The following is a 22,581-nucleotide window of genomic DNA, read 5'->3' as shown; positions in this document are numbered from 1 at the left end:
TCTTCCTGTCACAAAAAAAAAAAAAAAAAAAAAAAAGTAAGTCATTTGTAAAAACACTTTCTTGAAGATATACATTTTTTTAAGCAAGATAAATTTAAAATTGCTCTTTAAGATCATGTATTTTCCATCTATATTTACTATAAATGACATAAATGTCACACATTGTTGTACTTAGACTTTTTGTATTTACCTCTCTTTTCTATAGTCTTTACATGTTTTATGCAAGGTATGGGCCATAAAAATTTTCGAGAAGAATAGAAGTACTGCGACATCAATGAGCATATTAATGATATTACAATATATTGAGAAAATTTTGGAGCTTATTGTAAGTAAGAAGTGAGGATGTATAATTGCATATATAATTCATTATAAGTTGAGAGATATGAGAGATATGATTTGCCAACATATATGATCATGCTTGCTACATAATTAGAGACATCTTTGTCTATATATATGTAAGATAAGGTGACAAGAATACGAAACAAAGTTAAACACGCAAGACAACAGTGATTATTCATCGACAATGAATATTACTAATTAAACTTTCAAGGTGTTCATGTAAAGATCGTGTCATTGTGTTATGGACAATGTTATTATTTTCTAACAAAATAATTAACTTACGTGCCAATGTGTTAATGTGTTAAAGATAATGTAACAATTATTTTCAAACGGATTGACTAACATATGTGTCACTATCGCCTACTCACCAAATTTAATATAACACATGTTTGGAAAAAAAAATAAAATCACAACAAATAACAAGATCCTACGTGACTATAGTGTTCTGAAGTATAGAAATCATATTAAAGTATTAAATTATACGACATTTTTTTAAATAGATTTCACATAAAATTTCAATTTGGACAAACTAAAGAAAATGAAAGGAGTATTATTTTCAAGATTGAGTAACATACGTGTCGACGTGTTAGTTTCACATACTCACCTCACGAAGATAAGGTTATTATTATAGTTAAGCATATAATAATACAATAATAGCTCTCAAGTAGTTCCTCAATCTTGAATTAATTAACTTAATTTGACCGACACAAGATTTTAGGCAATAAATTGTCCCTTTTATCTTAATGAGCCATAATCAGTAATGAGAGTTACATTTTATTAATGGTGAGAGGATTGACAAACATACATATCATATTATCAGCGTGTCACTATATCACCACTGTTATTTCCAAAGGAAATGATTAACATACGTGTCAGACCGTTAATGTGTCTTTGTGTTAAGGACAACGTGACTATCATTTCAAAATTCATTGACCAATATACGTGCCAGCGTGTCACTATCACCTACTCACCAATCTCTAAATCACCTTGTTTAGAAACTAAAAATCAAAACAAAGATAATAAGATCCTACATGACTATGTTTTGAATTAACATACGAATAGATTAAACTTTATTCTCATTGAAACCCGTTAAAATTTCGAATAAAACACAGATAAGAAAATGAGAGTAGTATTATTCCGTATTTCCAAACAAATTGAGTAATATACATGTCAGTGTGTCGCTATCACCCACTCACCTCATGAAAACACCATCTTGAATTCCTTATTGTATACCAAACCGCCCAAGAGATAAAATAAAACTAGAAAAAAGCCAGAAAAAGGAAGCAAGAAAGCGAAAAACAAAAGCAAAAAAAATAAATAAAAATGGAATTATAAAAATAAATACACCCAACTTCAAGTTTCTCTCTCTTGTTTCTCTCTCTATCCAAATCAACGAAACCCAGGAAAGCTCAGTTGGGTTCTTTCCTGGGTATTATTGCTTTCTTCTTCCTTGTTATTACACTATACACTTCCAAGTTCCCACCTTTCACTTTCTCTCTCCTTCGACGTCACTCCTTTACTCTCACTCCTCTTTCTCTCTCCTACCCTTTTCCCCATTTTTATTATCAATTCTTGGAATTGATCATTGTTTCTGATTAGGGTTTACTCTGATTTTGTTTCTGGGGTTTCAATTTTTGTCAGTTACATGAACTATAATGTCGAGAATATGCAGAGATTTGGGAATTTTTGTGGGTTTGATGATTATTATAGTTGGGTTGAATTTGAATTATACTTTTGCAATTGATTCAATTGATGATGATGGGTTTTCGATTATTGGAAGTGGGGTTGAGAATTCGTATCAATTTCATGGGGATTACTCTCCTCCGACGCCGCCACCTCCGGTGCTTCCGCCGTTACCGCCTTCGGCGTCGTGTGAAGGTGATCTTAGGGGATTTGGATCGCTTGAGAGTGTTTGTAAGCTTAATTCTAGCTTAGAATTATCAAATGATTTGTATATAAAAGGGAGTGGTAATTTAGAGATTGATTCTGGTGTGATTATTAGTTGCCCTGTTGCTGGGTGTTCAATAACTGTTAATTTGAGTGGTGAATTTCAGTTGGGTAGGAATGCTACTGTAGTTGCTGGAGCTTTCTGGGTTGTGGCCGAGAATGCGAGTTTTCTTGAAGGCTCTCTAGTTAATGTTAGTGCTTTGGGTGGTCCTCCGCCTGCACAGACGAGTGGGACGCCTGTCGGGGTGCAGGGTGCCGGTGGCGGGCATGGTGGGAGGGGTGCTAATTGTTTGGCAGACAATTCAAAGCTTCCTGAGGATGTGTGGGGTGGAGATGCCTATGCTTGGTCTGAGGTAGACAAGCCGTGGAGTTTTGGCAGCCGCGGTGGGACTACAAGTAAAGGGGAGAATTATGGCGGTGGAGGTGGTGGGAGGATACTGTTAAATATGACTAATTCAATTGAAATGGATGGCAGTCTTCTGGCTGATGGCGGCACCACGGGCATCAAAGGGGGAGGAGGTTCAGGTGGTAGCATATTTATAAAGGCTTCTAAAATGTATGTTCTGCTTCCTCTAATTATGGATTTTTATGTTGATTTCTTTTTGTTCTGAATTTAGTTAAGTCTATTGATGGTTTATCATGATATTTTGTTACAGGCTATATTGTTATGTAACTTTGTACATACTTGTAATCCTTTGGGTGGGTTGAGTTAGATGTTTGGGAGGTTTTTAGGATCATATGAGATGGCTTTTTTTTTTGTTTGTTAAATGGTTATAAATTTTTATAGATTATCTATGTCTGTTATTCGAGTAAGAAATATACAAGTATGAACATTAAAGAGTTGAGGGTTTTTAGACCTAATGTCTTGTGACTATTGATTCTTGACGTTGGCTTTGCTTGCCTCAGCATTATTTTGTTGGAGCAAAGTTTTTTTGGATAATAAGCAGAATTTTGATTTGGCCCATTCCATAATTACTATTTCAGCCTCTTAGGCCATACCGTCTTGAAAGGATATGGCATTATGGCTTATTGTAAACATTTTTAGTTGTTAATATTCTTGTCATGAGTCTCATGACTAAAGATGCATATTTGAACAAAAAAAAAAACTAATGTATAGAAGCAGCACTTCAAGCTCCATACCTTCATGAAAGGATATGGCATAACTAATAAGAGATAAAAGATGCATAATAGCACCACCCTTCAGGTTGTGCAGCAAGTCCTTATATTAGGTAGGACTTAGGTGCCGTCCATTGCCATATCTTCCGAAGGGCTTTTCAATTGTACTATGGCACGCCCTGGCTGTATTCTCTTGGCAGGTGATTTTCAGCATCTGGTTTTGACCTAGAACTTCAGGTGACAATTGAGTGGACTTATTTCATCTCTTATGCCTCACTTCTATACATTGTTCTTAGAGTTTCAGGAAATGATCTTTTCTGTTCAGCAATTCTTTGTCAACCCCGTGCTCTGCAGCGTGCCAGGATCTTTATCTATGGGGTTTTACCTGATGTTTTTCAAAGCTTCAACTCCTTGCATTTCATTTTCTAGTCAGACTGCTTGCTCTCTGGAGTATCTAGTTAAACAATTTAGGGAAATTATCTAATGATCTAGTGGAAGATTTATGAATGAAAAATGAGGCTTGGATAGGAATTGTGGTGTTGCAGGTTTTATGCTGTAGAAGGTCATTGTTATTGGATTAAGGGTTAGTTAGAAACAACCTCTAAGCTATTGCACGGGGAATGTTGGTTACTTATTTACTATTGATCTTCTCGCCCCAACCAAGGCAGGAGCCTATTTTAGAGGCATCAGGGTGATGAATTTGTTACTGTTAGTATCACAATGAAATTCAAGTGGGGCCTTTGTTTAGAGTTGAGATTGGAATGCTTGATTGCTAGTGGTCCAACTCTCCTTCCTTCTTAAGTTAATTCTTTTTGAAAATGCTATGTTACTTTTTTTTTTTTTCCTTTTTAATTTTATTTTAAATTTTCTCTATTGGAGTAAGGCTAGATGCTTCTAGACCTCAAACCATTTGATGGCAGATTGGTAGGAGACATGCTTCTATTCACCATTTTTGTTTTTTTGTTATTGCTAAGCGAGAAGAGATGGGTATAGTGACAGGATTTAACTGGTTGTAGTACATTTAGAAAGATCTCATCTCTCTCTCGCTCTCACTCTCTAGGTTAGGGTGGATGGTATACTCAGCATTGTGTATTTGGGATGTGAGTGGGGACTAATAGAAATTAAATAGCTGAGCTCATTTGGGGTGCTTGAGGGAAGAGGGTAGAAGATTTTTGGAAAATAAAAGGTCACCACCCTTCAATAGAGACTTGATTAGGGGCTTGAAATGCTGCTTCTGTACATCAGTTTTTTAGTTCTTTAACTTGTTTTGATTCAGTCATAGATTTGGATTTTCACTTTGGTTTTGCAGCTGAGTCTCATCTCTAATTAGCGATTGTAGTGTCAACTGTTTGATTGTTCAAGCTTTAACTCAGAGCCCAACATATTCTTATAATTAGGAATATAAATTATTCCGATGTGTAGCTTTCTGTTATATTTCATTTACAATATAGTATTTACAAACTCATATAATACTGTTCAAGCTCCAATAATGTTTCATTATATTCCCTCATATTCCCCTCCAGTATGACTTCTTTATAAGCCAGACATCAATTATGGCCCCTATGAGGAATTAGATTGCCAAGTGCCAATCATTCTTTTGTCCAAGGAACAGAATGCATGAAATTTTAAATTGTTAAGATGAGGGAGACTGGAGACATCTATGTGGAAGGGAGAAGAATGTACTTGGAGGAAGCTTTCCTCTCGTCCAGAAGTTATATTATGTCAGTGAAATTGTTGAATTAGTAGAATATGCTTGGTGCTGTTTGAATTTATGTTGTCTCCAGAGGGACAATAATTCAAGCATAGGAAATGTTTGAGGATGGTTAGTTGAATTGTGGTTCCTCTCTGCTTCTGCTCCTTTCAATAGTGTCTTCTTCCACCCTTTCTCGGAATCACCAACCTTTTGGGACAGCATATACCACATTGATTTTCATTATATATACATTGCCATTACAATCTGCTGTTTGGATCTACCCTTATAATTTTCCTTGCAAAGAGCAGGGCTGGAAATGGCCGGGTAAGTGCATCTGGAGGTGATGGCTTTGCTGGAGGAGGTGGTGGAAGAGTTTCCATCAACATCTTTAGCAGGCGTGATGATCAAGAATATTATGTTCACGGTAACAATCCTTCATGCTACCTTTCAATAATTTTATATAGGCTAATTAACTAATTGTATTCTTTTTCTTTGATGTATCGATAAAATATATGACTACTGCTGTCAACAAGAACCATTTGTTTTTCTGCTCTGGACTTGTAGGAAGAAAAGATACATAAAATATTTAGTGGAAGATTTAGGTTTTTGAGATCCAGCATAAACTTGTTGTTGATCAAATTTTGTTCTCTTGGATTTCTTTTGCAATGGTGACAAATAAATCAGTGGCTGACCTGCCTTTTTGTGACTGTGTTCTAATATTTCTGCTGAACCTCCCAAGTACCTGTTGTATTGCTAACTTCATCCATGAACATTTACAAGGATGGAACTAGGGGCAGATCAAATGTCTTACATTCTGACCTTTGTATTGCTGAATTTAGGTACACTACCTCCCGATCTATAATGTGACTTTGGAAATTTACAGGGCTCAGTTCCCATTACGTAGAAGTAATGCCGCTATTAATTTTATGTTCAATTTAGGAGGTTATGGACAGAAATTGTAAGATGGTAGTTAGTTTTTCTTGCCAGTGGACTCATAGATCTTTCCCGTGTCCAGTCTCTCCTATTTGTTTATGCATGGTATATTCAGGCATATAGTAATTTTTTTTATTTTTTATTTTATAGGAGGGAGAAGTTTTGGTTGCCCTAAAAACTCAGGTGGTGCTGGTACATTTTATGATCATGTTCCTCGGAGGCTGACTATCGACAATCACAACTTGTCAACGGACACAAACACACTTCTCCTAGAATTCCCTAATCAGCCACTGTGGTCAAATGTCTACATACAGAATCAGGCAAAGGCTACAGTTCCTTTGTTTTGGAGTCGTGTGCAGGTAAACAATGTGTTGAATTGAGCATTTTATTTTGTGGTGTTGGTAATTGTTTTTGTTTCAGCCCTGAGTTTGTGTATGTTGCCCCACCTTATTCACTTGGTAAACAAAAATGTTTTGCTTTATTCTAAGATTCAATCATGCAGTTAAAGATTGCCTTTAGTATTGACTATTGAGTCATCTCTGATTCTCTGGTGCTTATTTGTAGGCATTTGCAAATATTGTGTCCAAGTCTGGCTATGTTTAGTATACCATATTTTTACTGATGTGATATGAACTTTATATATGTGTATATGGACCCTTAGATTATCATAATGGGACAATTGAGTCGCTTTCCTGATTTTACACAACTTCGCAAACTGATTCCTGATTTCTTATCCTTAAAATCATATTCTTTACTTTTGAGATCAAACGCTGAACATTTTTTTCTTTATTGTTTTTTTCTCTTGATTATTAATGTGTTTTGTTCATACAAGACATTTGGAAGGGTATCAATTTGAAGTTGGATTTTGAGGAGGCCTATGGTAGAGCAATATGCAGTTTACTACTCCCTCCGTCCCCGAAAGAACGACCCTTTTGGACATTTTTCACGTGTATTAAGAAACTTAAGTGGGAAGTACAAAGTGTATGGGAAAGCCAATAAAAGTACACTGAAAAGGTAAATTGATATGGGATTTGTAAAAAAGCAAAATTTACATGGGGAAGCTAATTTTGCACAAATATTATTGCAAATTGGAGGGTATTTTAATGCAAATGGGATGAAACATTTTGGGACTAAAATTTGGCCAAAAGGGTCATTCTTTTAGAGACGAGGGAGTAATTGGCTAATCCTAGTAATGTGATTAATTGGAGTTTAGCCTTTGTGGAAAGGATTAATCTTTTGTGTCGATGCAAGTGTTAGATCTTACTCAGTGTTGCTTCTCGTTTCATCTTGATTTATGTATATTTTTAATTTAAACAGGTCCAAGGACAGCTTACTCTGTCCTCTGGCGCAGCTTTGACCTTTGGCCTAGCACATTATGCATCATCAGCATTCGAACTAATTGCAGAAGAACTCTTGATGAGTGACTCGTTGATTAAGGTATGCTACATTTTTTTTTTTCCTGTCACTATGATTGTCATTACTAGATATGATAGTGGTTAAAGCCCTTCTAATTTTCTAAAGCCTTACAATTTGAAAGAGGAAGCCACAACCAATCAACTTAAGATGAAGAAGTTCAGCATCACTGAGCCTACTGTATTACTTTCGGAATTTCTCTTTTAATTGTGTATTAGTCCATTGAAGGGCTAATGATGAGATTACCTGTCAAACATGCACCAAATTGCATACATGTGATGTTTTTATATGCCTGTGGTCTATAACTCTGAATTGCTGCTTCTGGACAGTGAAAATTTTGGTTCTTCTGTAGGCACAGTTCTATATCAGCGATCGTTTGGTGTTTTACGCTAGCATACATCTCTAGGATCTTCCCAAAACAAAATTTTTTATTTTATCCTTTGGATTAAGAGCTGTTTTGGCCTCTCTGGTTGTTGGTTCACCAATGTTTCAAGGCAGCTTTCTTTGGTCTGAAATAGCAGAAGTGAGGAGTGCTGTCTAATTTATTTATTTTTGTTTTGTTTTTTAATGACAGTTTGTGCAGACTTTTCCCTCTCTTTGCTCTTTTTCTCTCAAAAGACAATCTCTTCTTTCTATATAACTCTAATTGACAAATATTATAGTACACCTGAGGTCCATCATGAATGTCAATATCTACGTTTTGCACTTTATGCTGTGAAATTGAATTCATTTATAGTTTGTTGTAAATTCTGTGTAAAGTTTTTATTTTTAATAGTTAAAAAACTGAAATAACCTTAATGTTATACAAAATTGACTATAGATAGAGAGAGCATCATGTTTCATGCAAGTGACAACAGTCATTTCATTGAAAATTTGTATGTGCTGAATTAGCGTGCAACAAATCTTGTATGTTCTTATATTGCACTATGCTCATTTGTTTGCATTTTTGCAACCTGTTGCAAGTTTGTAGTATTCTAAATTTTTGGTTTGTAATCATGTTGATGATTTTTCTTTCATCGTTCACCATTTAAATTTGTTCTATAGTGATAAGTCTGATAACCTACTATATTCAATTTTCTCAGGTATATGGCGCCTTACGTATGACTGTTAAGATGCACCTCATGTTGAACTCACAAATGTTGATAGATGGCAGCGGTGATGCAATTGTGGCTACTTCTCTTCTTGAGGTCAGCAATCTATTGGTTCTCAAGGTACTTAAAATTAACCATTTGTTATTTATTACTGTTCTACTATTCAGTTGTAACTTGTAGCAACTGTTGCAACTTTAGTTGAGACATAACACCCATATTGGGATTACTGGCCTGCTCATTTTTCTGGTCTCTAGGAATCGTCTGCAATACATTCTACAGCAAATCTGGGAGTTCACGGACAAGGATTCTTGAATCTGACTGGCCCTGGAAATGTTATTGAGGCTCAACGTCTTGTGCTTTCGTTATTTTTCAGTATCTATGTGAGTTCCTTTGCTCCAATGTCATATAATCGAAACGTTGTTGGGCAGTCTATCCTTTTTAATCTAGCAAGCATTTGTTTATCTTTTATTCCAATGCTTGTTTCTCAATGAAATAATAACAAACATATAATAAATGAGTCTGAAATTACGTTGACTAAATGAAATGTGTGTGAGGTTGTTAAAGTCCTGACTCCTGATTCTCGGATTATTCTACTATCCATAAACACATCACCGATCCGGATCTTAAGTATGGTCTTAATATTCTTAGGATCTTACAACCATGGCTAAAAAATAATTTTGGATGATAGGATCATAATGTGATTCTGCAATCTTGCGATTCACTGATCCGATCCTATGTAAGACGATAGTTTAATATTCTGACCGTTTTAACATATTTTCTATTACTAGTTAGTTTATATTCACATATTGTGCTTTAAAAAAGAAAATAATAAAGAACATATTTATAAATTAGTTTTGAATTCGATTAATTGTGAAGTCTTTTTTTCGACAATCTTGCCATACCTTATCAATTAAAACTTGTGTTAAAGATTTTAGCTATTTGTACACTTAATAAATCTCAAATATTAGCCTTATGTAAACAAAACAATGTTTTTATGATTAATACTAATAAACATGCAATTTTGTGTCACTGTAGCAATATTATCACATTTTTTTTTTTTTTGTTATTTATTAGGATCTTATAAATTACGATCCTATTCCCCTTACCAATCCAATGTAGAGTCTCGATCCTAACTACCTTGATGTGTGCATGACAATTGACAAATGAGAAAGTGAATTATTTGCTGAACATAATTGTCGTTTTTTTTATTCATCTGTTTCAAAGTTTGAAGCATAGTCATTACCGTCTGTCTGTCTGTTTGCTTGATAGGAAACGTACGTTAAATGTACTGATTGTACTCCATGGAAATGAATAACCATATTAGTTGACTCAATGATATAATAGCTGAGGCTTGTTATTTACTTAGATGTAATCCTGGGAGTAAATTGGAATGTGGTACTAGAAAGTTGAAGTTCATCATTGTTAATGATGGTAATTCTCTGGAAAAAAAAGGATTGCTTAAGTGGGCTTGAGCTCTCTCGACCTTTTTGTATTTTATTTTTATTTTTATTTTTTTTAATTATGTTTAGGCTCTCATGTTGCATTGAGGACATCTTGTTCGTCATCTATATGTTATTTCTTTCTGTAATAGAAGCTTGCTTGTGTATTGACAAATGGAAATGTAAATTTAAAAGGTACTGTCATTTTTTTAAGATTGTTGCACTTCACTTTTCACACAAAAACAAAGAAGATGATTAAGTACTGAGCTGTAAGTAAATTAAATAGCGCACTGTAAGTAGTGGAACTGTGGAAGTTGTAAGTAATGAATAAAATAACATATAGTAGTAAAATGTTGTGAGGAAAGTATAATAAATAAGGTACGTGGAGAAAGAAGTAATAAATTAATTTCACCCATAGAAAGTGAAGTGTAGCAGACTAACAGTTGGCTAAAATGGAAAGTGTAACCTTCTTTGGGAAATTCAGGGAGTAGGTTCTAAGATAGTAAGATGTCATAGGTGTGGGTGTTCAGTTTTCATCAAGCCAAATATCAATGTTACTAGATTCGTTTGTTGTTCTTGAGAAACCATTTGCAATTTATTTATTAATGTTCTTAGATCATACTTCTTGTTTATGAAGGTTGGGCCAGAATCAGTTTTGCGAGGTCCTTTGGTAAGGGCGAGCAATCATGAAGCGTAAGCTAGTCTCTGGCCTTTGAAACCATTCTTTAGGTTCCTCGAGATATATTTTCTGCTTACTTTGCACCTTGTGATTTTTCCAGTTCCCCCCATCTGTATTGTGACCGGCAAGAATGCCCTGTGGAAATACTTCATCCACCTGAAGATTGTAATGTGAACTCCTCACTGCCCTTCACCTTACAGGTATAGATTAATAAGAACAATAGCTTTGCCAAGTTTGATCTAGATAAAGTGCTTTGTGTTGTTATTATTATTATTATTATTATTATTATTTTTTATTTTTTTATTTTTTATTTTTTTATTTTTTTTGTGGAAAGAGAGAGGGGGGGGGGGGGGGGGGGAATAGCTTCTTCTATCCATATTGGAGGGATGTAATTCTTGTTTGCTCACTCTTGTCGACTCACATTCATGTCTCTCTGACAAAGTTTTATAATGCAGATTTGTCGTGTTGAAGATGTTAGCATTGAAGGTGTTGTAGAAGGATCCGTTGTCCATTTCCATTGGGTCAGATCTGTGTCCGTTCCACATACAGGAACAATTAGTGCATCTGGATTGGGTATTGCTCTTAGGTCTCTCCTGCTATTTTTTTTTTTTTTTTTTGACATGTATCAGAGGAAAGCTGCATAATGTAAAAATAGTGTTTTTTTGTTTGTTTTGTACAAGAAGGATATTAGACAAAGAAAATAATGTGAGTTTAAGGAGATGGATGGGAAGATAAGAAGGGATGTTGGTACTTGGTAGTAGGAAGGAAAATGTGGCATTTCTTTCAAAAGGATTTTCCACTCTTGGGTAAACTATTTTCCACCCTTTACGAACCAAACAACAGAAAATGGGAAAAATCATTTTCCCGGAAAATGTTGTAAATCAAAACAGAGTCTTAATTTCTTCGTCTTTTTCAACCAAGTTGCTTAACTTGATGCTGTATGATTCTCATAAGTTGGGGAGGAGGAGAGAACTGTTGGGCTTGTCAAAGATTGTACCGTGTTTTTTTCCCTTGAAAAACTTACAATACTCCCCCCCCCCCTCTCTCTCTCTCTCTCTCTCTCTCTCTCTCTCTCTCTTTTCCTTGGAGTTGGAATATGTATTTTAGGAGTGATGATTTCTTGCTATGTGTGTAGGCTGCATTGGAGGTGTTGGTCAAGGAAACCTTTCCAGCAATGGTCTTGGTGGGGGTGGAGGACATGGTGGGAGAGGTGGAGATGGATTTTGTGATGGGAAATTTGCTGATGGTGGTGGTGCGTATGGAGATGCTGATTTGCCATGCGAACTCGGTAGTGGTAGCGGAAACAATAGTTTACCAGGATCAACTGCTGGTGGTGGTATCATTGGTATGTTTTATTTTTTGGCTTTGAATGTATAAGAGTAACAACCTTGTATTGTATGGGTGTTTCCTTATTCTTTTCATCTTCATCCTTGATCTATTTGTTTTGATAGAATTAGTGGGGGTAGATTGATGTTTCACTTATAATTGCTGAAGTTTTTCGACCAATGAAATAGGCTCTACTTGTATATCAAGCAGAATTCTCTGTAAATATGGGTTATTTCATTTATATGTATTGAGGATGAGAAAATATTTACCCGCATTATCCCTTCTTATGGCTAATTCTGGCAAACATGCATGACAAATGTCGATAACTACATGTATCATCTGTTGACAATCGCACGTGTGGGACAAGTATCATTTCTTTTGGTTGTATATAAAAGAAACTCTTGTTTTCCCAGATATTTCCTCTTGTGATGTTCGTGTTGCTATTTAGGTCTTATGTTATATTACACCTTTGCTGTTAGTCATGAAAATTCCTAAAAGTCGTCGAACAAGTGTCTCTGCTGTTGCTCCTATGGTAGATTCCATATATCTATAATATTTACAACACTTATATAACAAATGTTTCACGTATGTTTCCTGTTTATATCATTTTCGATTACAGTGCTAATTAGACATTCAAGAATTATCCTAATGCGTTTTTGAGGATGGGTAAAGGAAACCCCCACCCTCTGTCCCTTGCGCTTTTGTGCAAATAATTGATGTAAATTTTAATGGCACTTGCATTCTGCCTATCTTGTGGCATCCCTCTTAACTGTTGAGCCTTTATTATGTAGAATAGTTTCTGGTGGTGGAAATACAACTTGACAATGCTTGGTTTTTGAGATATGGAAGTTAATTGTGCTTGATTTTTCTTGGAAGTGGCTTCTACAACTATACATTATTACATTATGGGTTTGATTGTGGCCTGAAAGATGATTTATTTTGGGTAAAATTAAAACTTCTGAATTTCTATGTTCCCAGACCTGGAAACAAAATGGCTATCATTAAAATGGAGCCAACCCTTTTAGTTGTGGTTTACATATAGTTGACCTTCCCGCTCTCTGATTTTCTTTGGAAGAGAATTAAGTCAGACATTTTGGCTTATTGTAGTTTCTAGCAACTTTTTTTTTTTTTTTTTTTTTTTTTTTTTTTTTTTTTTTCTTTCTTTATTTATTTATTTTTTTTTTTTTTTTTTTTTGAGGAATAGTTTCTAGCAACTTCGAATAACATTTGTTGGGAAGAAACTTGCACTGTCTCCTGCAAAAAATATTTACACTTGTTCCATGTCAGAGTTTGGAATTTTTAAAACGCTCACTCTCCTGGAGCATCTATTACATGTGTGTGCCCACTGCCCCCTTACAGCTCTAGGGGGAATTTAATTTATTGATCAGATTTTAGATAAAATATTCCTGTTATCTTCTATTTTTCTACTGTACATCTCAACTAGAACAACAAATCTCTTCTTTTATCTTGGTTGTAGCATTGTACCCTTTCTTACCTTCTGGGGTTGTTGTTTTATAAGCTGTAAAAAAAGTAGAGACTATATTTCTTTATATGATTCTCATTACCCTATATATATATTTATTTTTTTGAAATACCTTTTTTTTATCGTGATCAGTGATGGGGTCCCTGGAGCACTCTTTGCCAAGTATGAATATTGAGGGTTCATTAATTGCTGATGGGCAGAGTTGTGAAGAAGGTATAACAAAGCAAAGAGGTGCAGTGTTTGCAAGTAATGGCCCAGGTGGTGGTTCTGGTGGAACCATTCTTGTATTTGTTCAAACGTTGCGTCTTGGGAATTATTCTGCAGTTTCAGCTGTTGGAGGAAATGGTAGCCCAAATGGTGGTGGTGGTGGCGGTGGAGGAAGGGTCCATTTTCATTGGTCAGACATTCCAGTTGCAGATAAGTACCAGCCCATTGCTAGTGTGAGTGGCAGAATCCTTGTTCGGTTAGTATCCAGCTGTCAACTTTTGGGTTTTAATTATAAATTATATATATGTAAGCATGTATTGCCCACTGATGTCATGCCCTAATACTTGGTGTCTGTGGTTGTTACATTCCTGTTTGACTATCTGGTTTGTTTTTCCCTTTATGTTTATATATCAAAGGCATGCTTGGAATATGGTATGAATTTTGTTGAACAAATTTCTTTGAGAAAACAGATAAGTTTATGGACAAAATGAACTAGAAAAGATTTCAATAGTTGGAGACAGGAGTCCCCCATAGAATCTCTGGAGAATATAAATGCAATAGAAAAAGTCTCATCCTGCTTTACATCGTAATAGAGCAAGTGAGCAACCGAAGACCACATGAAGCAAGGGCCAAGGTGCACTAGTCTATCGTAGTGACCTGTATATCTATTTCTAAAGTTTTCTTTGCTTTGGAGCCAATAGAATACTCGGGAATAATTTAGACTATAATTAGGGGATAAATTATTTCTCGTGATATGTTTTCATGTCAAAAAATGTACTTATTGTTGCGAACTTGCAACTCTCCTTAGACTGTAAAGCTGCAAACTACCTACTTGAAATAACTTCTTTTTTTTTTTTTTTTGGGTGGGGGGCTCATTTGTATAGGTCGAAAAATAATCCAACCACTGCCTCCCTATCATTTGCCCCCACAAAGCTCTCCTTTCTCTCTTTTTTGTTTCTTCTTCCTCATTGAATGAGCTTGCTGCACCATCACCTTGTTGTGGTTGAATTTGGCTATTTTAAGGGTTGGTGACTCACCCTATTGAGAAATAAAGAGGTCTAGTCATGGTGAGCCTTTAGAGTGGGTTTTGGTAGCGTTTTATGTATGGTTATGTCTGTTGTGTGTTCTTGCTCAAGGGAGTAGCCTTGCCATAGTGGAGGGATAACACTATAAGGCTACTCAGTCCATAATTTTGGTGGGGTCTGGGGGTTGTACATTGGGTTAATGTTGATTTAGTTTGGTTCATACTTCAGTTATGCTTTTTTAAAATTAATTGTTGTTCTGGTGGTCATTTCAGTGTTTTTATGTAATAAGTGAATGCCTTCTTAATACAGAGGTGGCCCGGGCAAAAGTGAAGGATATCCTGGGGAAGAAGGAACTGTCACTGGAAAGGCGTGCCCTATTGGGCTCCATGGAATCTTTTGTGAGGTAGGTTTATCGTTTTCTTGTTGATTACCAAAACGTTGTCTGTTTCATTTTACATCATGGAACCTGTCATGACGAAAAGGATTTAATAAGATGAGTTCATCTCATTTAAGTGTTTTTGTCTCATGATCTTGTACGTGTGTTTTAATTTCATTCTTTATATGTCCTTTAGAAAACTAGAATGTCTAGGTAAACTTAAGTCAGCTAAGTGTCATCTAGTTACAACTGTTATGTTACTCGGACTCTTCATTTCACCACACGTACCCGTGTCGGACCCTCGACACGCGGACATGGGTATGACACCCGGACACTTCACTTTTAGCTCAAAATCATGGAAATTTTTCACAAAATAGCCGAGTCAGATGCTTAGACACATACCTGTGTCGGATAGGGTACCCGAGTCCAAGTAACATATAGCTCTGAGAGGATGCTGGCTGCGATATTTGTGTCAGCTTTATCCTGCTCATTGCCTGCCATTAGCTGTTTGAAAATACTTTTAGAGTTTCAGACGTGTTTGATGATTGCATATTAGACAATTTATTTTTACTGTATCACAGGAATGTCCTATTGGCACATTCAAAAATGTCACCGGTTCTGATGCAACCCTCTGTCGTAGTTGCCCAGCTAATGAGCTTCCAGATCGTGGCATGTATACTCATCAACGAGGTATCTCAGATTTTTATCATTTTTAACTTTTCAAGTATGGTGCTATGTTATTTATCACCTGTTTTATTTTCTTTTTTTGTGCCCTTGAGAATTGATGTCTCTGATTGTTTTTATTTACTATGTGGTATAATTGATTTGTAGTGCCTCAGGTTCTCAGAGATCATTAGATTTTGGGTAAAGCTGATAACTCCTTTTTTTTTTTTTTTTTTTTTTTTTTTTTTTTTTTTTTTTCTCTGGCTCTATATTCTTTACAGGTGGTGTTACTGAAACACCTTGTCCTTACAAGTGTGTATCTGATAGATATCACATGCCACACTGCCGCACAACATTGGAAGAGTTAGTGTACACATTTGGTGGGCCGTGGTGGTTTTGTTTTTTCCTTCTTAGTATCCTCATCCTGCTGGCTTTAGTTCTTAGTGTTGCGCGGATGAAGTTTGCTTCCGGGGATGATATTCCAGGTTTATTACCCCATCGTGGACGTACTCAACTTGACCATTCCTTTCCTTTCCTTGAGTCCTTGAATGAGGTTGGCATCTATTTCTTGGCTCTTATATGTCTTAGCAAAGCTTCTGCTTCTGCTCGTAATCCTTTCCTTTTGAATACACCTTTAACTTCATCCTTATTATGTGTTTGTGACAAGTGTTAGTGTCTGTGTTCCAGGTGTTGGAGACAAATAGAAACGAGGAAGCACAGAGCCATGTTCATAGAATGTATTTCCTGGGCCCGAATACATTTAGTGAGCCGTGGCATCTACCTCACTCTCCTCCAGATCAAGTGAAAGAGATAGTGTAGGTTTCCATTGATTCTTTTCTGGGCATACATCTATTTACTTGAGATACCAGCTAGTGTGAAATCGTATGAGAGCATGATAACTCCTATTTATTGTCTGATAGAGACATTAGCGCATGTGACTTATTCAGATTGATTCTTATCTTGGCATGCAAACTTTTTGGTTGGGTTTAGAAGAGATAGCAAGATGATAAAGTGGGTGTGCTATACTTTTGTAAATGTTAATTTGCAAAAGAGATGAATTGAGCCAGACTAAAAATGCCCTGCTTGTGTATATGAATGCATCAGCTGCAACTTTGTTTTAATCTGTGAGAAATATCCAAATTGCAGGTATGAGGATGCATTTATCCGCTTTGTTGATGAAATAAATGGAGTTGCTTCTTATCAGTGGTGGGAAGGATCGGTGCACAGCATTCTCTCTGTTCTAGCATATCCACTGGCATGGTCATGGCTGCAGTGGTGTCGAAAAAAGAAGCTACAGCGACTACGTGAATTTGTCCGTTCAGAGTATGATCACTCCTGTTTACGTTCCTGTCGCTCTCGTGCTCTTTATGAAGGGCTGAAGGTTTTTTTTTTGCCTCCTTTCAATTTTCAATAGCAATTTTTGACTCTGCTTGGGTTTGTCCTCCATGTATGCTTAGCAGTTTGGGTATCTGTTCTTTGGAGACGGAAAAATGAAAGTATTCTGAGATTAATAAACAATTAAATGTTTTTTTCCCAAGATTTTAAAGATGTATTTATATATATGAATCGTGAGTTGCTTCATTTTTTTTTAAAATTTTTTTTTTAATGATAAGTCATAAGTGTTATGTATAATGTGCTCACTTGGGAAGACTTCTTATAATAATACAGCTATCTGACTAGACCAACTCACTTATCAGTAGTTTGATTTAGGTTGTCTGGCCTGATTTGACTTGGTTTACTGTTCCAGCTATCTGCTACTTCAGACTTGATGCTTGCATACCTGGACTTCTACCTGGGTGGAGATGAAAAACGATCTGACCTTCCGCCTCGTCTAAACCAGCGTTTACCTTTGACATTGATATTTGGAGGTGATGGAAGCTATATGACTCCATTCTCTCTTCACAATGATAATGTTTTAACTAGCCTTATAAATCAGGTAAATATTATTTTTGCTTGAATTCAGTATAGACTTGTGAGAATGTGAACTTTTGAATGAGTACTATATGCCTCTTTGTCGCTCTGTTGCAGTCTATGCCACCCACAGTTTGGTATCGATTTGTAGCTGGTCTCAATGCTCAATTGCGTCTTGTTCGTCGTGGTCAACTGAAGTCAACCTTTGAACCTATTGTCAGCTGGCTTGAAACCCTAGGGAACCCTGTCATTAGCATTCATGGCTTGAGAGTTGATCTTGCATGGTTTCAGCCAACTACTATTGGCTATTCTCAATTTGGTCTTGTGGTGTGTCGAGCAAGAAATGCCCAGCCATCTGGTGGTAATATCGACAGGTTCCTTCCTCCGAAGCCACCATCAAGGTAAAGGCAGAATGCCGAACTGATTTATGCCAGATGTTTACTTACCTGCATTGAAATGCATGTATGCTCTGTTACCACTTTCTTCGGACCTTTCACTTCTCTTATACTTAAACGCATATCTCAAAACTCCTCCCTCCCCCCCACCCCCCTGGCTCTAAAGGGGGAAATTGAAAAGAAACATAAATGGAGTTAGGTTGAGTGTTGTTTTGTTTTGGATATAGTCTAGTATTAGCGAAATGCTAGACTGCTGGAGTCTGGCATTACCTTGATCTAGTGTACTCCTTTAACCCCTGCTTAAGTTCAATGACTAGTAGCAGATACAGTTTAAGGTAATTAATGGAATGATGGCACCTGCTTCTAGATTTTGGATGAAAATTAAATCCCACAGCCTGCAATTCCAAGAAATCTCTCTGCTGGTAATTGTATTAGGTGAGTTTAAATGACTCGAGATGGTGGAATATGTATTCCAAATTTATGTAGAGGGTGATAATGATGGGTACGGTGGTGCCGGCTGCCGACAACACTGGGACAATGGAGAATGGTATTGATGGTCCAAGTGTGAGGATGAATGAGTCAAATATAATATGAACTAGTTTAACCCTGATTCCAATGATGGCGGCTTTTTCTTTAATTTACCTATCCTCTTCGATTTTTTAGGTTATAGGTTTCGAGGGGATTTATGGCATAGGTTTTGAAATGCCTTTTTTTGGCTGTTATATGAGTATGAGCTTGTTGATTCTAATCCCATACTTATTTTTTAATGTGGGTGAACCAAACTTCCCCTTCGATCATATAGAGAAGACAAGATTTCCTAGTTGGAAGTGATGGAAATATGGTTGAGGGATGGTAAAGGCCTAAATCTAGAAATGGCTATAAAGGGAGTAAGAACAAGAATACCACACCAGCATAATCCTCCCGGGACAGTGATAACTCTCTCTTTTTAGTACAGTTCGGTTCATTATTATTTTGGTCAGTTATGGAGGACAATGTAGGTTATTGCAAGCAATCTTCCTTTTGAATATATATCATGCATTGTGCTCCCGAATGAACAAATAGCTATGAGATTTTAAATGTATAGTTCAAAGATTATGAACTATTTTCGATGTTCATAATGTTGAACTGTATGCTCGTAATTTTTGCTTTGAACATACTTGTCATTTTCCTTATTTTTTTTTTTTTGAGGGCACCTTATTATGAATAATAGTTCGAAGATTATGAATTGTTTTTGCTTATTTTCATAATTTCGAACTATATGTTCATAGTCCACGAAGAAAATGCTCGTAATTTTGGACTTGTTCGTTTGGGGCCATGATGTCCATCGTGATCCATGTGCAGGATGTAATTTCCATTTAATTTAAGAAGTTGAACAGCCAAATTATGTTTTCGCATGAATTATAATTAAGGGTGTACCAACTGAAAAAAGGCTAATCCATGTCCTTGGTTATGTATGTCTACCCTCTATAGAATTCCTGTTGTATGTGACTATGTGGTGTATGTGTTGATACTTTTGTTTTATGTGTGTAGGATATAATTTTATTGATTCTCTTTCACATATGCAGGATTCATAAAGATGATCAAGTGGACCACATGAAAGACTCTGAACTCCAGATGGTAGATAAAAAAATTCCCGGATATATTCTTCAAGAAAAGAGCTTGCAGATGCTTAAAAATAGTTGGAACATTTCTTGTCTTTTCAACTTTTTAGCATGTAATACCAAGCCCGCTGGTCATCAGGTAATTCAATTTCTTAGTAACTATTGTGGATCCAAGAAATATTGCCGTAGCTTTTTTACACATACCTCTTTCGTGCGGTGTGATTGCAGGATCTAATTGGTCTCGCCCTCTCAACACTATTGCTAGCAGATTTTAGCTTGGTTGTGCTCACGCTGATTCAGCTATATTCTATTTCACTTCTGGACTTTTTTATGGTTCTTTTCATCCTTCCTCTTGGAATATTACTTCCATTTCCCGCTGGGATAAATGCTTTGTTCAGCAGAGGACCCAGAAAAACTGCTGGTCTTGCGCGCATTCATGCTCTTTGGAACATCACTTCTTTTATCAATGTGGTAAGTCTCTACTTTTACAATATGGTTATGATTCACATTATAGAAATTTCTGTGGTTGTGCTCAGGTCAAATACATCTGCTTTGAATGAGGTTTAATTTCTAAGCAATGTCAAATGATTGAACATTAGTCCATATGTTTTATAAAGGGGATTTTCTTTTTACCACATACTGTATGTACTACCTCAGTTAACTTTTAGTTGTAACTTTGGAATATTTTATGTCTCACAAATAATACCCCAAAGTTGCAACTTAAAGTTAAGCGGAGGTAGTATTTAATCACTGAATCATTTTTTTACATTTCTATCGTATACTGCAACTTCTTGAAGCTTAAAGGTTACATTAATTTGTTGGTGACAGTTCACTGCTTTAATTTGTGGGCTTGTTCATTATAAGATTCAACCGAGCAAGAAACCTGGGGACGTCCATTCTTGGAATTTTAGCAGGCAAGGGTAAATTATACTTTGTATATTTTTGCCCTTAGTATTCTGATATTATCCTTTACTCATTCTGGTTCACTTTTGTCTTGTCATTTTTAACTATATTTTGACTGCAGGCAAGAAAGCGAATGGTGGGTGCTGCCTTCAAGTTTAATTTTGTGCAAGCTTTTTCAAGCCCGACTTATCGATTACCATGTTGCAAACCAGGAGATCCAGGATCTAACATTATACAGCAAGGACCCTGACCAATTATGGCAGTCATGATTTTTTTTGTACTGTCGAGAATAATTGGAATCGAGGTCGTTATAATTTTCTTACATTTTTACCGTTCACATTTTGTAAATTGTGATAAGGCTTTAATTTAGAATAGTAGTGAGAAATGTATATTGCCCCTTTGTGTGGGGTGGCCGAGTGGGGGGAGGACTCATTTGTAGCAGCTATTTTTTTCTTGTCAATATGCTGTAAATAACATCATCAATGGTTAAAGTTTGAAAGATACATGCATAGCAAGTGCATATATAAATGAGTCAAATGTTCCATAAACAGCCCTATACACATTCTTTCGGCAATTCATCTTCTTAAAGCAAGAAAATGTCGTCGTCTTATGCCACAGATTCCTTCAAGCTGGTTTGCTTTCTTCACCTTGTAGACTTGTACTGCAATCCTTTATTCTTTCAACTCATTTTGCTGCTTCACCACATTCAAAGCATTGAAACTGAACTTTGCTTTATTGACCTTTCCCTTATCTAGCATCATATTGACCCCTTCGATGTCATGCCCAATAAGAAGAAAGTGATAAATTGCCACGGTTTAAAGTTTATAGCGTAATTTGTCCGTTACTACTTTTTCAAATAGCGTGTTATGAAACGTGTTGCAAGTATTTGAAAGGTTTAGAAAAGTAAAGCAACAACTATAGTGAACTTTATCCTTTCGGCTAATGGTTGCTTAACAACTTATCAAACTAAACACTAAGCTTAGCTATCAATTAACTACTGTGAAAAGATAATGTAATTTATACGATGTATGTAAATATAATGTTTCATGAAGGTTAAATATAAACCCTTTGTATTAGAATATGCTATAATTGGTGGATCCCAAATTCCCAACTTTATAACAAAGAGTCAAAGATGCAATTTATGAAGATTTTTTTGATTGCGACATATATATGACTCCAAATATTTCTCATACATTAAAATTAATACGGAAAAAATCCAAACCATTGAAAGAAAAAAAATCCAAACCATTGAAAGAAAAAAAATCCAAAATTTTGGGCGGTTGAGAGTGACTCAATGCCAACAACAATCTTTGTCAACTTGGTTGAACTTGTGACTATATTTTTATCATATCTAAATATCTACGTAATGCTGACTCAGACTTCTTATACTGCATTTTATTTTTATTTTCCACCTGCTTATATTTCAACCAATCATGCCTTTTCTAGTCTACTAATTAGCGCGTGGAATATAAATTATATATTGATATGTATAATTATCATTTTGCCGTTCTTTGATTACTATGGTGTAGGATAGATGTTGTATGATATTTTATTAATTATAATTATCTATTTATTTATCGAAATAAATAATTAAAGATTACAAAAATATATTCGTAAATGATATGTATTGGCGTATTGTCATTTACCATTTAGGCCTTGTTCTGTTATCTTATTTTCACTTATTTCAGGAAAAATAAGTTCAGATAAATTCACATCAGGGTAAGTTCAGATAAGTTGTGATGAGGGTTAGTAAGGACTACCCAAGTTCAATTTATAACTAAAATAAGTTCGGCTATTAAATTCAGATAAGTAAAAATGAGGTGACTAAAACGCACCCTTATTGAAGTGTGCATACCATTTATGATATTTTAATTATGTTATTATCAAATTTAAACCTTCTAATATCACTTGTAGGATATTTTTTTTTATTAGAATCATCTAGATACATCAAACACCCACTTAAAATTAGGATAGAAGATTTTAATTAGAACAAACTAGGTAACATATCAATTTTGATCTTAAATAAAGGATTAGATATCAG

General features: G+C 35.6%; 1 protein-coding gene across 3 annotated transcripts; it reads left to right on the top strand.

Annotated features, from left to right (window-relative positions):
- The first annotated feature begins 1,640 nt into the window (after positions 1-1,640).
- On the top strand, positions 1,641-21,043 carry LOC145611222 (uncharacterized). 3 transcript variants are annotated; one of them, XM_081666522.1, is made up of 22 exons: positions 1,641-2,842; positions 5,404-5,519; positions 6,179-6,387; positions 7,346-7,465; positions 8,524-8,628; positions 8,787-8,912; positions 10,609-10,664; positions 10,751-10,850; positions 11,106-11,223; positions 11,786-11,995; positions 13,592-13,922; positions 15,001-15,094; positions 15,649-15,757; positions 16,012-16,283; positions 16,418-16,545; positions 16,877-17,111; positions 17,478-17,666; positions 17,759-18,042; positions 19,602-19,776; positions 19,866-20,108; positions 20,466-20,557; positions 20,662-21,043. In XM_081666522.1, exons 1-22 carry the CDS (start codon positions 1,995-1,997, stop codon positions 20,807-20,809), a joined length of 4,308 nt encoding a protein of 1,435 aa, XP_081522648.1. In that variant the 5' UTR covers positions 1,641-1,994; the 3' UTR covers positions 20,810-21,043. The 3 variants fall into 3 exon arrangements, with proteins under 3 accessions (XP_081522648.1, XP_081522646.1, XP_081522647.1); XM_081666520.1 differs by having other exon boundaries at positions 1,642-2,842; positions 8,524-8,652; XM_081666521.1 differs by having other exon boundaries at positions 1,643-2,842; positions 8,524-8,652; positions 20,466-20,551.
- The last annotated feature ends 1,538 nt before the right edge of the window (positions 21,044-22,581 follow it).

The sequence above is a fragment of the Chenopodium album genome, chromosome 24, assembly GCF_948465745.1.
Source record: "Chenopodium album chromosome 24, dcCheAlbu1.1, whole genome shotgun sequence".
NCBI classification, from domain to species: Eukaryota; Viridiplantae; Streptophyta; class Magnoliopsida; order Caryophyllales; family Amaranthaceae; genus Chenopodium; species Chenopodium album.
Note: the sequence above shows the minus strand (reverse complement) of the source record. Positions and strands in the feature narration are given on the sequence as shown.